Genomic DNA, 14,348 nt, shown 5'->3' on the forward strand with positions numbered 1-14,348 from the left:
AGGCCCACTTTAGACGCAGTAGGGTGCTCGCTTCGGAATTGACATACAGCGATAGTTCAAGAACGGTCGTACTGCTACGGACCCGGAAGTAGAAGGCAACGTGGGACTGGACGAGTGGTTCACCTCCTCATGGACCAAGTCTCACCTACTTATCCAACCTCGGTAATGCCTGTTGCATTAACTCGGCCATGTAGGTGACGGAGAGCATCCTTCCAATATAACGTTCTTTATGATTCATTTACACGTTAGCTCCAGTCAATTTCTTCAAGTTCAAGTGGAACTCTGAACTGTGGGCCTATCAACAGAATGGGCCAGTTAATAGATTTGCAATCCTGCATTTCGTTATAAGCCTTAGGAAAACGCATGGGCATGTTTCAGCATTTTGCCATCACCTTGGAGGTTGGGTTGGCTTAAATATACCTGCCAGGGAGTTTAAATAATCGAGATTCAGGTATTGCATTATATTCAAAGGGAATTTTGTTCTTCACCACAGCCTTATGCGTGCATGAATTCGGTGTCGTTGTTTGGCACCTTCATTAGCGGTACTGGGATCAAGTAGGCTCACAGTGCGTCTGCCAACCGCTCTGAAAAGCGATGGAATACACTTGATGCTGTGATAGCACCTCATTTTAACAACCGCAAATTTCGTAGCCTTAATTGGACTAGAACACTCTTTGTAGGCACATTTGATCGACTGAGGCCAAGACGGGTGGACAATCGTCAGAAGGAGAAGTATATCAAATGCTAATTTGCATATGCTGATGAGAGTCAATTATAAGAAGCCAACTTACACTCCGCTCCGCCGCTGTCTTCAGCCGAAATGGAGGAGGCAAACAAAATGCCACAGAAATAAAGCACCGCCATCACCACAAAGGGTGTTGCATTCACAACCACTATGGCATTTATACAAACGCTTTCCGAGATGTCAGCTAAGGGATTTTTCCTTCTTGACCCACAAATCCACTTCTTCATGAGTTCTAGCACGTCACAATGTCGTGTTCTTGCACGAAGTCGTTCAGGCATCCAAATGTACTTGCAGATAGTGCAGAGCAGAGCATTCCATACATTTTCATTTATTCAGAGGTCATCTCCTTATTGCCAAAGTCCTTCAGTCTACATTCGTGTGTAACGATGCACGTCTGCATGCCCGATCATAATGATAAGCACATCCGCCGGCAAGAGTGGAATGGTGAATTGGGCATTAATCGTGGATTACTACGTCTCTTAATTTACACTTCCACTCACGCCCACGTAAGATTATGATTAGCGATTCCATGTGGAATTGCAACACTTACTGACCCACGTGCCTGGTGGATCAAACTGGCTAACTGTTGCATCTTAAGGGCAAACCTAGAGACATTCTTTTTTCCATTAATATTGGAATCAGGAGGTAAGGAGAAAAGTGCTTTAAAAATTGTCGCAGTCTGCTTGATATACAATACTGTTCCTTTTCCTGAGGGCTTTAAAAGGAATTTATTGAAACCTACTACCCTTCAAATAAATTGGGATGAAAAACATTTGTCTGAACTCGGAGTAAATCAAATTGAAGCAAGTGCGACACTAATTCATATACATGGCCTCGTTGCTAAGATTAAATCGAATGTTGAGACCGGAAATCTCACTTTATATGGATTGCTGCACAGCACCGATTACGAATTGGTCGTAAAAGCACCTCGAAGTAGCGGATTAACTATATTTATCGAAACTTACTTTACAACAGTGCCTGACGGTAAGTCAAATTGGTCTCATATTCATTGCATTCCACTGCATGCATTCAGAGCTACGTCAAAAAGATGGCCTGAACTTGACAGCATAGGTAGAGGTGAGGGGCCTGGTGTTGCGGCCTCTCCCACTGCATACGATGCTATCAAGTTGGAAACCCATTACACTGCCACTTGGAAATGCCTTATCATTTCCATCTACCCAATTGTTTGACAGCACGTCAGCCCTGTGAAATGGTCCCATTGGACAGATAAATTAAGCTGGAGTGAAGTAAACCCACTCACTCACACCATTGAGATGCTCAGGTTTGCCATCTGACTTACGCATTCACGCGAAAACGTAAATCAAATAGATTACCTAGGTTGGAAGTTTGAACATGAGGAGTCAGTAATCCTGGTGCGTAGTGAACCGAGCATTTCAAATATTTTACCCTGAGGGCAACCACAGTGAAGTTCTCTTCCCTACTACCACCACTACCACCACCGGCATGACGTTAGGCATAAATGCTTCACATTCCGTTGGATGAGTGAAAAGGAGTGCTTGCGACATACCTACCATACACTGTCTTTTTCTAAGGAAGGAGACAAAAGGTTAAGTTTAATATATTCATGATGCATTGCCTTTTGTTGTTTTACCTTTACGCAAAAACTTGAATAACAAAGAACACTCATATAGCACCTCACAAACACTTTCACCAGTCCACTAAGAACGTCAAATGTCTCACCTTTTGCAGATGTTAATATTTAATTTAGGTGACTGGAAAGCGGTTGACTGCTGTAAGCCAAATGGGGTGCAACTTTTGAACTGCAGTTGGTTCAACGCATAAGTGGGCTTGTATTTTCTCTACAAATGTGGTCCAACGCATGCAAACAACTGTGTTGATTTTTCCAAGAGGCTTAAGCACTGCTAACGTCAGTGTTTCCCCTAACCTGACTGTCTGGCCACTATGTGTAATGAATATGAATTGCGAAACCTTATAGCATAAGTTGATGGGTGGTTGAGGGTGTGGGTCTCTTCAAGTAATCTTGTCGCGTCGTCGTGTGCTACGCATTGAAGCAGAACAATTTGGTGAGGAAACATGAGGATGTTAATGCTGAATTTGAGGTTACTCACTACATTTTTACCATTTTTCCCATTCACAACTAAAGCGATTGTAAGAGTGTGTGGAATGAATCATGACCTCCAATTTTCATTTCTGCATGCCATCACACAACTTGCTCATTAAAATCACCCTTCATTCTCACGTCTACAGGTTCCGTAGAAGTGTGATTTCAAAGCACTTGTGTGCGTGCAAAATTTCATTTAGCACTCTGCAACTATGAGGAATGGTGAACTTATGTAGTCACAAATGCAAGAGATTGCAGTACTCAAGCAGGCATCCCTTACACATTGACCACGTGAAAGAACCTCCTGTAAAGCCTGAGTGGAATAAGGGTGTAGGAGGGAAAGAGCTCGGTGTTACTTGTCATTCGTCGAAATTTTCCCTCATCTGTGTCTTTGCGTCCCACCACTCCACCTCTTCTGCACAGTGTAGCCAAAATGGAACTGGCTGGTTAGGTGTTATCACTTGTCTCTCCTTACGACGCAGCTACATTTCGTTCTGACCTCTCCATGATGCTCTTCAAATGGTGCGCACAAACCGCTACCCAAGCGAGAAATCGAAGTCACTCATTCAGGGGGCAGCAAGATAGCCAAGGTGACGTGACATTCTTGTGTCTGGCAAGACATCTACCATACCAATCATTTCGATGCCGTCGCATGTTCCGTAGGTAAGAAACGAAGTACAGTTAAATGGCTACCGCCTATGGCTGATATAATGACTGGAGTACAGCTGACATCTTAGCAGTTAGTCAATTCGAAGAGGCTCAGAGCTGCTCTCTGCAGACTTTAAGGGGACGAGTGAGCAGGAGGACGAGAACAAATGCACACTCTCGCACTCATCTCCCTCACGAGGTGTTTCTCACGTTGCTGTAGGCGAATCTGTTGTTATGAGGGAGGAGAGTGGTTTGGCGTGGACATGGATGGAGAAGGCATGGAACTTCTTGCAACTTCTTGAGCTTGATTGTGGATGCTGTTGTGCATGGCAAATTCCTCGTTCCTGCGGATGACCTCATTGCGTCTCTCATCACTCCGCTGTTGAGCTTTGCACTGACTCGTTGAAGGCTCTTCAGTTCTGATTATGCACACCTTATCAATGGGATACTTTGGCCTTTTATTGAAACTGACAGGTTGAGGACTGCTTCCATGACCTGCAACTTCTTGTATCTCCAGCCTAATCGACTGTGGGAGAAGTCGAACAGGTAGCTGAAGGACGATTCAAACTATCGAATCAGTGGCGTGTCTTCAAAATTTGCACATTTTAGATCTGCAATTTCCTTTTCTCCCGGTAAAAATGAATGGAAACACTTGCTTAATTGGTGAAATCAACTTCAGTTTATCACTGTTGCATTAGAGCGATGGCTGATGCGTGCAAAGGAAAGTAAAAGCACTTAAGAGGGGATTGAAGTTGGTATTTACGAGGATTCTGCTCACAGGAGGCTCATGCAGGCCACTGGATAATGTACGTAGACCATTTGATAAAGGCAGAACATTCACGTAAGGGCAAATACGTGAGCATACGCGAAGGATATCAAAAATAAAAGCATCAAGAACCGGGGCCTGCATACAGCGTCTGAGACCCGAAGATATAGCGGGCAACGGCAGGTGGAAGGTATCATTCCCCATGTTTTCAAGATTGGAACAGCAGCATGGAATCTGGTCCTAGCCTGAATTTGCTGTCCACATTGAGGCGCTGTTTGCTTGACCAATTGAAAATGAAATGCTGGTCTCACTTTGCTGCTGCCGATCACTGAGCAAATGTCATCCCATCTCATCTCATTTGCCGCTGTTTCTACGCATTTTTGGGCTCTTTTTTAAGATATTATTTCGCATTTCTCCTGCGCACTCCTGTCATAGCGGATTGATACTGATTCTAGTCCCTCTGTTTGATAGGACAGTTGTATATTCCTTTAGCTTACAATCATCCAGTCTTTTTTCCATCGAATGCCTTTTCTTAGGCGTCTTCAATTCGCCAGCATTACGAGATGAGGTGGGTCTTTTGCAAACGCCTTTTGGTTTTTATGTCACCAAATAACCGGCGTGCATAGATTTCGACACCTTTCCTATGGTTTAGCATGCTTTGGTGCTATGGGAATTAGATAGAGGAACATTTCTAAGATCAGATATCGAGGAAAGCAATTCCAGACAAACCCAACGTGAGGGACTTATTGTCAATTCCCCACAGTTATTTTTCAAACTGTACGGGGACTCGTGATGATCGCACTGGAAGTTCGCCTGTCATGACATCCATAGGAAAGGAGAAGGACTGTGAAGCAGCGCCTTGAGTGCCCAACAGTCGAAGGCAGCCCTACTACTCAAAGAGGAATTGGATTGCCGACACACTGACTGTCTGAGGTACCACTGGCATGTCTCGGTGGCCCTACCACCGAGGGGAGACTTAGGTGTCCGCGTAATCAAAACAAGGAGTTAAAGGGATAATGGCTGTATGACAGAGTTCTTCTCCTTCTGTGAATATTGTCATAGGTGGCCCTATTGGTCTATCCACTGCGTCAACCATCGCAGCATAACAGGTGGTGTAAGAAAACATTCGCAAACCAACCTCATCATTCATCGAATTCGAGTGCAACTGAATTGATGAGCAGTTTGAGGCTTGCACAGTTGTGCTAATACTTGCGTTTCATTACGACCATATCAGGGCAGTGACGATGCTGGGCTACAGCCTAAACCAAAGGAAAATTGTTGTTAAAGGTAGAGGATTCATGGCAAAGCGAATAAATGTGAAAATAAGGGCAACATCAATCGAGGCCTGTACGCAGCGGGTGAGGAAGGTCATAGGACTGAACAAAGTTGTGAGTGTAATGATAGCAATTCTTCAGTTTTCTACGTCCTAGCTACTATTTAACTAAATCTTCCTGTTGTGGCGGGGGTCCAGTGATGCGAATTAGCTGGAGGTAACCACACAGGACAAGATCATCTGTTTCAACGGTTCCCCGGGAACAGGCTATTTGAATATCGTAGCACCAAAATGTTGGTAAATGTAGATTTTTCACCAACAAACATTAGCTTCACTCGTCCACGGTGAAGTTGGATTACTTCAAAAGTGCCATTCATGAATGTCTGTTTAGCGTTGGTGGCACAATGGCCACAGCAATCTATCACCGCAATGGCAATTAGTGATGTAGTGACGTGGGAAGTGCCGGGTTGAATAGCGGGCTTAATGAGCGTAGGCGATAAGGCTGAAATGGATTGCTAAAAAGGGTTAGTAAGTGTTGCCATTCCGCATGGCATCGCATCTCTCGATCTCATTTTCCGTTACAGCATCTCCACACCACGTATAGCAATCCAGGAGCGATACAGCTATATTCAAAAATGTTGCGTTGATTTTTGCATGTGCTTTTTAGTGAGGTTGGAACAAGAGAGACAGTGCTGAGTAAACTGCCTCCTCTCTGTGTCAGATTCGCTGTCAATATGCTGGTGAAGTGAGATCTTCGCAAAAGTAAACCTCCACCCCACCTACATTGCAATGGTTATGTGGGACAGGATTCAAAGTAGTCAATAAATTTGAAAGAAATGCGCAAATGACCTGCACATTTCCGAATCAGGAGCACCACTTCGTATCCGCCACAATTCTGACATTCGTGCATGTTGATGGGTGGTGAAGAATTGCGAGTGGGAGTAGATGGTGCGGTGTAAAGAGAAGCATTTTCGTGTCACTTTGTGATTCCGCGATAGCTACTGCCATGATATTCACTTGAGCTGTTAAACAATTAGTTAGGTGGAAATGATAGGGCATTTCCAAGTGGCAGCGTAATGGGTTTTCTACTTGATGGCACCGTATGCAGTGCGAGACGCTGTAACACCAGTGAAAGCTGTGATGCCCATTTACCTCCACCTATGCTGTCAAGTTCAAGCCATCATTTCGACTTAGTTCTGGATGCAGGCAATGGAATGCAATGGATATGAGACGAAGTAGACTTACCATCCAGTCCTGTTGTAGAGTAAATTGTGCTATGCAAAGGAGTACGTCTAGGCCGAACTGTTTCCAAGATCAATTGGTAATCGGTGCTGGGAGGCAATCCATAAACGGTGATATTTCCGGTTTTCGACCCCATTACTTTTTAAGTAGTGGGGCCAGCTTTTTACAATGTTGCAGCACTTGATCCGATGCGATATGCTCTGGTTTTTGTTAAACTCTTCTCATCCTAACGTTATTAAGGGGTAAAGAGATTCAATAATGGCCATTTAATGCTTCGAAAGTCCAAGCGGTCCCCTATCGGATGTTGTCTTGAAAAATTTGGTTCCGAACTATGAAGCTGTTGAAACTGAATTTGAGGAGGAACAGTACTGTACATTAAGCAGGCTGCGACCCTTTTTAAAGCACCTTCCTCCTAACGTCACGAAATTAGTAATAATGGAGAAAAGAATGTCACTAGGTTTGCCTTTAAGATGCAACGGTTAGCCTGTTTGATCAGCCAGGAGGAGGGGTTAGTAAGTGTTGTCATACCACATGGCATCGCCCATTACATTATTGTGTGTAAATTACTTTAGAGAATAAAACCGGTGAACACTTTTGACGATGCTGCTTGATTACTGTTGTCGAATTGAGAGGTAAATATGTCAGGAGTCTGTAACAAAAACCAAATCAACCTGAGGAATCTTAGGGCATGAGGTTCAAGAAAGAGGAAATCGACGAGCCTCGTCACTAAACGCCTAAGTAAAGTCATGTTCTAGCAAATGTCAGTAGGAAATATTGTGCAAACGTGAAAGGGTCACAAATTGAGGATACAAGCTTAAATGTAACTAAATTATATGAAGGTTTGATGCAAGAGTTCGTTTATCCGCAATAGAATAAGCAGATGAAGTGGTGAGAATAGAGATGGGGATACGAATCCATGCCAAAGTTGACTTGTAAATAGGGTTGGAATAAGAGTGACAGTGCTGATGAGACTACCTCCTTTCTGCTAGGCTTGCTGTCAATGTAATGCTAAAGCGAAGCCTTCGCAAGGGACAACTTCTGCCTCACCTACATTGCAGTGGTCACGCAGAACAGGATTTAAGGTAGTCAATAAATCTGAAGGACTTTGCTTAAGACGTGCCCATTCCAAATAAGAAGTTTCACTTTGTATCACTCACGAACCCGGCATTTGCGCATGTTAAGAAAAGTGGAAAGTCGCAAGCGGCTCTAGGACCTGTTCACAGCTAATGCAATAGTGTTGATCCCTACGCACCATTGTGAATTGCGAGGATAAAACAAATGCCATTGTGCTCTACGGCCTGACCAATACCGGCAAATCTCTTTTGTGTGATCAGATAACAACCCATCTTGAGTGCGGCAGCGTCATGCGTAGGCAGAAGATATCAGCCTTCGCCTATAAGAACCATCTGAAGCGGAGGGTGACGAAAACGCCTCCTTGTCACTCCCGTCATCCTTGTGTCCTTCACCAGACAGCAATGAGGACGCATCTGCTTTGGGAGCAGACGTCCCATCCTCATCCCTTTCTACCTCTTTCGAAGCTGCAATCACCTCCGTGGGGAATCAGTAAATCGCTCCTCACCAACAGGAAGTGAAGCACACAATACATCCACAAATTTGTCACTTAATAATAGGGCGGATATGTCTTGCTTTTAAAGCGAAGGTCACATAATGCTAAAAAAGGGACGAGTGAAGCAGCCATAGCCAAAAATGGGAACATCACAAACTCCCAATATTGGTCGACCAGCCAACAAATTCGGCAGTCGGCCTAAACTCGTGACAAGGAAAGTGGTCAACAAACACACCACTCTTGATAAGGATCACATCTTTAAGTCGATGCTTTACAACGAAAATAAGCAAGAAAGTAGAAGATAATGAATAGCTCACTTGGTTTTTCATCACCTAACACCGAATCAACATTGGCATCTGCTGCGATGTCAGGAACCACTTCACGATTTGGACTCTACAAATTCCAAGAGGGCAGTTATTTAACAACAATATTAAAGCTAAAGACGAACAGACAAAAACGCACACCTGCGGTGGCCAATCACGAGCATGCTATTCTTCATACCCATACCATCCCACTCGGATATTTGAAAGAATGTTCCAACTCGATAGAGTTCGTCCAAACTGTTGACCACATCAGAGGCGATGCAATTTGTCTGTGAAAATGGACATGACTGTGCAACAACAGGCTAGAAAAATGATGAGTACTACTACCTGAATCTAACCAACTCGGACGGATTCTCCCTCAGAAACACACCGGTGTATGGTAGGTTGAACTTCATCTTGACCGAATGGGTTCCGCCATGCATTGACCCTTCATCGCCACCATTTTTACATACTTGGAAAATGGTTGAGGTTCAATGATTGGAATGTCGAGGGCACATGGAAGGGTTTGAAAAATACTTTAAGTGCAGTGTTCAAAACCGAGCTGTGGGAGCATGCTCGACGAATGATTGTCAATTGGATTCGCACCAAACTCTGAACCTAAAGGAGCTTAACTTGATGAATGTCGACTGATGGCCAGTGCTGAGTTGAGTTCAAGCTTACACACCGCGAAAATGAGTTTTTTTATTCATTAGTGTGTTTGCCAATTCTGGCACCTTTTTAAGGAAAGTCAGCGTGATAAAGTGAGTCAGTGAGATGCAGGCTAGAGAACATGTCCATCTCTTAATGACCTTAGTTCAAGCAAACGTATAAGTCAAAAGGGCATATCCATGCACAAATAAATTAATGCTCTATTGTATTGCTTTTGAAACATGTAAAGTATAACAGTGTAGTGTCTGGACAATACTAGATTTTCCTCCAATTTTTTATTTATAAAAAATGAAAAGGAAAAACCTTATTTACTATCAAGGTCTGATGCTTTTGAATAATATAAATACAGGTTGTGTGTTTTTAAGCTTTCTTACAAGCTCTTTTAGGTTATCTTGATGACCGATCCAATAATAATTTGAATAAAGTGTCCAAATACGTATTTGGCACATACAACGACTGCAGTACGGGAAATATTTTAATACCAACAATATTTTGTAGCATTAGGCCTGATTTCTTATTTCTCCTTTTACTATATCGTAGCGTCTTGAGACTTCCCTAAAGACGAAATAAGACACAATAAAATCTGACCACTTAGGTTTTGTTGGCAACGTTAGCTGCGTTTTGTGTCACCTTGCTCAATTTCGCTTTGCAGTTGTATTCGGGACAGTGGTGATGCTGACAAAGTAGAGGAGTGAACAGCTTCTTGAATGGACGAGTTGAATGCAGGGCAATCGCACGAAGGCAAACGCCACTTCCTTCGTTCTTCATTAGTTTCGCCACTTTCCCTGCCCATCAACAAACCACACTGCATAGCTTGATATTCCAAACACTCATACTCTCAACCACACACAAATGATGTTGCGATGAATATAAACTGCGTGTCCTTCCGTGTTTTTGTTTGTAAGTACCTAGTACTCTTCATCTAGCAGAAGGCATTAATCGAGAATTGTTTCCTCTCATGCAAAGACGACCTTAACTTCACCAGTGTTTGGTCGACAAATACCCAAAGAGTGTTGCATGTAAGAGCGGGACAACGTGACGCAGTGGTTGGGTGTGAAGCATCTTCAAGCGTGGCAAGTGGGAATAAATTCGACCAGTTCACCTTCTCTAAGTTTGTTTGATCTATTAAAAGAGGCGTATGTGAACGTGCCTGTTTAATTTTGAGGTGGGTGATGGGCGATTGCTGAACCAAAGCAACCAAGTGAATGCAGTAGATTTAACTGCCTTGCTATCACATTTCTTGTTAGGCGCAGCCGAGAGGATCGACTGGTTGTTGGCCCAAGTAGCAGGCGATGAGTCTGTATCACGAGATGCAATGAGGGGTTTATTCAATGTCTCCGTGTAATGAGACGCACCTACTTTTGGCTTGCTATCACCGAATAAAAGGCCACACAAGGCTTTGCCACTCCATTCGTCTCATCATATCCCATTGCAGTGGAAGTTGCACTGGAGTGGATCCTTGTAGTAAAGGTCCAACTGGTTAAATACACAGTTGCTTCTGCAACCTCCCACTTATAAGTTGCCGACTGTACGGGGTGCCTTGAAGTTGGCGCGGTTTAAACAAATCCCCGCGTCTGCTTCTGTATTCAAACAATTGTTTGTTTTTTACCATGAATTTAATTAATCGTCCATGCCTGGTCCATGTAAGAACTGGTTGACGGTGCTGAAACACCTTCTCTTGAGTGGAGTCGCTGGCAATGTATATGTGGAGAAGGTTCACTTTTCGCTAGTTGAAATGCGACGGTGGGACGTGACGAGTCAAGGATCATTGTGAGAGCAAGGATGGATTGGAGAAATATGGCGAGGTTGATAGTATTGAAATGGCGACGAGTAGGGGAGTGAGGTGTTTGTGTAGAATAGAAACGAAGCTCTGGAACCGGGTTAACAATATACGTGCAATGATAGAAAAGTTAATTATTTGAACGGCAGATGAATGTACAGTGAAAAATATGATGAGTTGGGATTACTGAAGGCATGAACATGTGCAGAATGGAGCAGTGAATTGGTAGATGGATTGTAAATGAACAAGTGGAGGCACAAGGATGAATTGATGGATGGATGGGTGGATGGATAGATGGCTGTGTAATGGGTTTCAACTTCAGTGCATTGCGCATGATGTGAAGGAAATGCCAATGTATTTATTAGTTTGAAGTAGAGGAAGTAATGATCGATTAGTAAGGGGGATAAGCGAGATGAACTTGCAAAGGATATCATCGAATTTGGCAGGGCGGACATCTCTTATGTGGCTGAGGACCCGTCCCATTTCCACCCTACCAACAATTCTCTCGGTGAAGGAAGAAAAATGTTATGTCCCCACCTCAACTTCTTTATGTATCTAGTGGAAGTCGGCAGATAACAATACAACAGGCGCATATTAGGACAACTTGACAGCACATGGAAAGCATATCGTGGGAAGCGAATCATTTCACTAACAAATTACTTGGTCCATCGCACGCACGTCCTCACGTGTTGAGGTCCACACTGCGACAGAGCGAGCATAGCATCACTGATGGTCGAGCAAATGCCAAAAGTGTCTTTCTCGCACAATGCTTCTGTTTCGACACGCCTAGATTGGAAGTTGTTAATCCACCTCACTGGCCCATTGCAAGGCTGTCCGAAGACAAATTGCAATGCCTCATTTGAATTGCTACGAGGAAACTTCCGCTGCTTCGACACTGGCTGAGGCGGAACCTTAAATGAAGGCAAATAACGCGGACACAATTCCACTGATTGTTCACCTACAGTTCACACCTGTCGAGGTGATGAGCCTGGAGACTGAGCTTTCCGATATGCGTGTTGGTGATCTCACGATGTGCATAAATTGCAGCATCTATTCCTTCTCAGTGTACAAGACTGGTGCAGTAGTCAAATCAAGCAGTTGTCATATTGACCAGGACATTGTGAATACCGGATGAAAAACCGTTTGACCAAGTGCCACCTCCTGTACCCCTTCGCCGATTTCCACCCCACCCGACACACTATAAACAACGACTAGAGAATGGAACCCACCCATGCCCCATGGCCTAGCAATTCAGGTCATTGGAACACAACGAAGCGTGTGCCCAGTTTGTTTACAATAACGACAATCTGGTGTGGATGAGTCAAGACATATCAGTCGTGCATGCATTCATTTTAGATGAATGCCTCATTGACACGTGCTCCTACAATGCGAATTAATGTGCTTCCACATCTTTGCATTGAATACGCCCGAAAATGACTGCAATGCAGTTGGACGTTATTGTGCAACTTTACTGCAAGCTCTGATCTGAAATATTTTAGCTAATGCATTCCTCCATCCACAGTTCAGTTCGCCGATAGAGGGGAACTGCGGATACTACATTCCAACTGGATGTAATGGTGATGCTGCTCTCAGATGTCACCTCACATGCAAGAGCGTTCAAAGGAGTGGGTTAAAATATCGTGACCTATCGTTTAAGCACCAGTTAATCTGCGATATTCAAAGTGGAAAAATGATCTGGACGACCGCCATGCACGAAGCTAAGTAGGAGGGAACATGTGCTCTTTAAAATGTGGAACCATGTCATGATTTTCGAGCAATGCCGTTACGACACAGCAATAACGCCTGTTCTTCAAGGTGCTTTAGCCGGTTGCAACTTTGCGAAGACTGAGCTTACACCGTTGCTTAAAATAATTAGCGAATGAAGTAGATAGATGTCCACGCATTATAATCAGGTTGGTAAAACCACATTAGGTAAATGTTTTCGCCTTACACGTAGTATATGCAAAGGCATAGGTAGCGGTATTGAAATGATGCATAGTTTTGAGTGAAATCAAATTGTATTCAATGCAAAAAGGCTTGCATTCCTTTGTACCTTAAATAATATTTGCATTGCGGGAAAATTTTACGCGAAACATCATTTTGAATAATTTGATTTAAAATGCGAAAACATTTGTAATTCAGGCAAAAAAAGAAACATTTAAGTTATATTTTAAAAACAATTCTTCAAATCCGCATGCCCAATATCCCATTATTGCTTTGCTACTAGTAAACTACAGAAAATTAGTCAAACATAGCTGCATATATGCTCAGCTTTTTTTAAGTATAAATGCTTCTCAAAATCCTCTAACCATTGCTTTGGTGTGAAAATTTTAGGCTGCATAATTTTGAAATATAATGTAATAATCGCATTGTTTTAATGTTCTTTTCAGAGGGAAGGTACGAATACAATTCAAGGCTGGTGACGGAGTTGACGCCCTGCGGGTCTGAGAGCGGTTGTGGACCCTCGCCCCGATAAACCCTGTACTCGTTTTCCCTATCCACTTCTTCCATTGAATTTGTCGAATCTGGTGTTATGAGAGAGGAAATTGGATTGGCGTGGACATGGATGTAGAAGGCATGGAACCTTCTCCCACTTCATGCGCTTGATTGTGGACTCTGTTGTAAAAGGCAAATTCCTCATTTCTGCAGATGACTTCATTGATTCTCTCATCACTCCACTGTTGGGCGTTACACTGATTCGTCAAAGCCTCTTCAGTTTTGACGAAGCAAAATCTATCAAGGGACCACTTTGTACTTTTATTGACGCTGGAAAGAAGGGGGCTCCTTCCATGACCTGCAACATCTGTACCTCCAGCTGAATTGGCGGTGGGAGGGGTTGAACAGGTAGCTGACAGTCATTTCATATCTATCGGATCAGTTGTGAATCTTTAAATCTTACAAGCTTAAAATCTGGAATTTCATTTCTCATCAGTGGAAATGAATCAGAACACTTGCCTTATTAACGAAATCAAACTCAGTATAGCTCTGTTGCATTAAAGCGATACCTGATAAGTGTGAAGGGAAGTGAAAGCACTTGAGAGGTTACTGAAGTTGGTATTCACAAGGATTCTACTCGTGGGGAGGTTCATGTAGACCATTTGTTAGAGGTAGAATCTTCATAGAAAAGCAAATGAATGTGAAAATTACTCGATGCATATCGAAAATAAAGACAGCATTAACCGAGGCCCGAATGCAGCGTTTGAGACCAGGAGGAGGAGTGGACAACGGCAGGTCACAACAAAGAACCTTTGAATTGCAAGTCTCGTTCCGCAT

General features: G+C 43.3%; 2 protein-coding genes across 2 annotated transcripts; both read right to left on the reverse strand. All coding sequences in view use genetic code 11, as the record gives it.

Moving 5' to 3' along the window:
* Positions 1-3,708: 3,708 nt before the first annotated feature.
* EGR_09030 (hypothetical protein) lies at positions 3,709-6,893 on the reverse strand (the record flags this gene model as incomplete). The annotated part of the gene is made up of 3 exons (XM_024498279.1): positions 3,709-4,026; positions 5,836-6,017; positions 6,761-6,893. 3 exons carry the CDS (start codon positions 6,891-6,893, stop codon positions 3,709-3,711), a joined length of 633 nt encoding a protein of 210 aa, XP_024347287.1.
* A 1,226-nt stretch (positions 6,894-8,119) lies between these two features.
* EGR_09031 (hypothetical protein) lies at positions 8,120-14,348 on the reverse strand (the record flags this gene model as incomplete). Its single annotated transcript, XM_024498280.1, has 5 exons — positions 8,120-8,295; positions 8,642-8,717; positions 8,806-8,949; positions 11,762-11,986; positions 14,223-14,348. 5 exons carry the CDS (start codon positions 14,346-14,348, stop codon positions 8,120-8,122), a joined length of 747 nt encoding a protein of 248 aa, XP_024347288.1.

The sequence above is a fragment of the Echinococcus granulosus genome (assembly GCF_000524195.1).
Source record: "Echinococcus granulosus chromosome Unknown EG_S00129, whole genome shotgun sequence".
NCBI classification, from domain to species: domain Eukaryota; kingdom Metazoa; phylum Platyhelminthes; class Cestoda; order Cyclophyllidea; family Taeniidae; genus Echinococcus; species Echinococcus granulosus.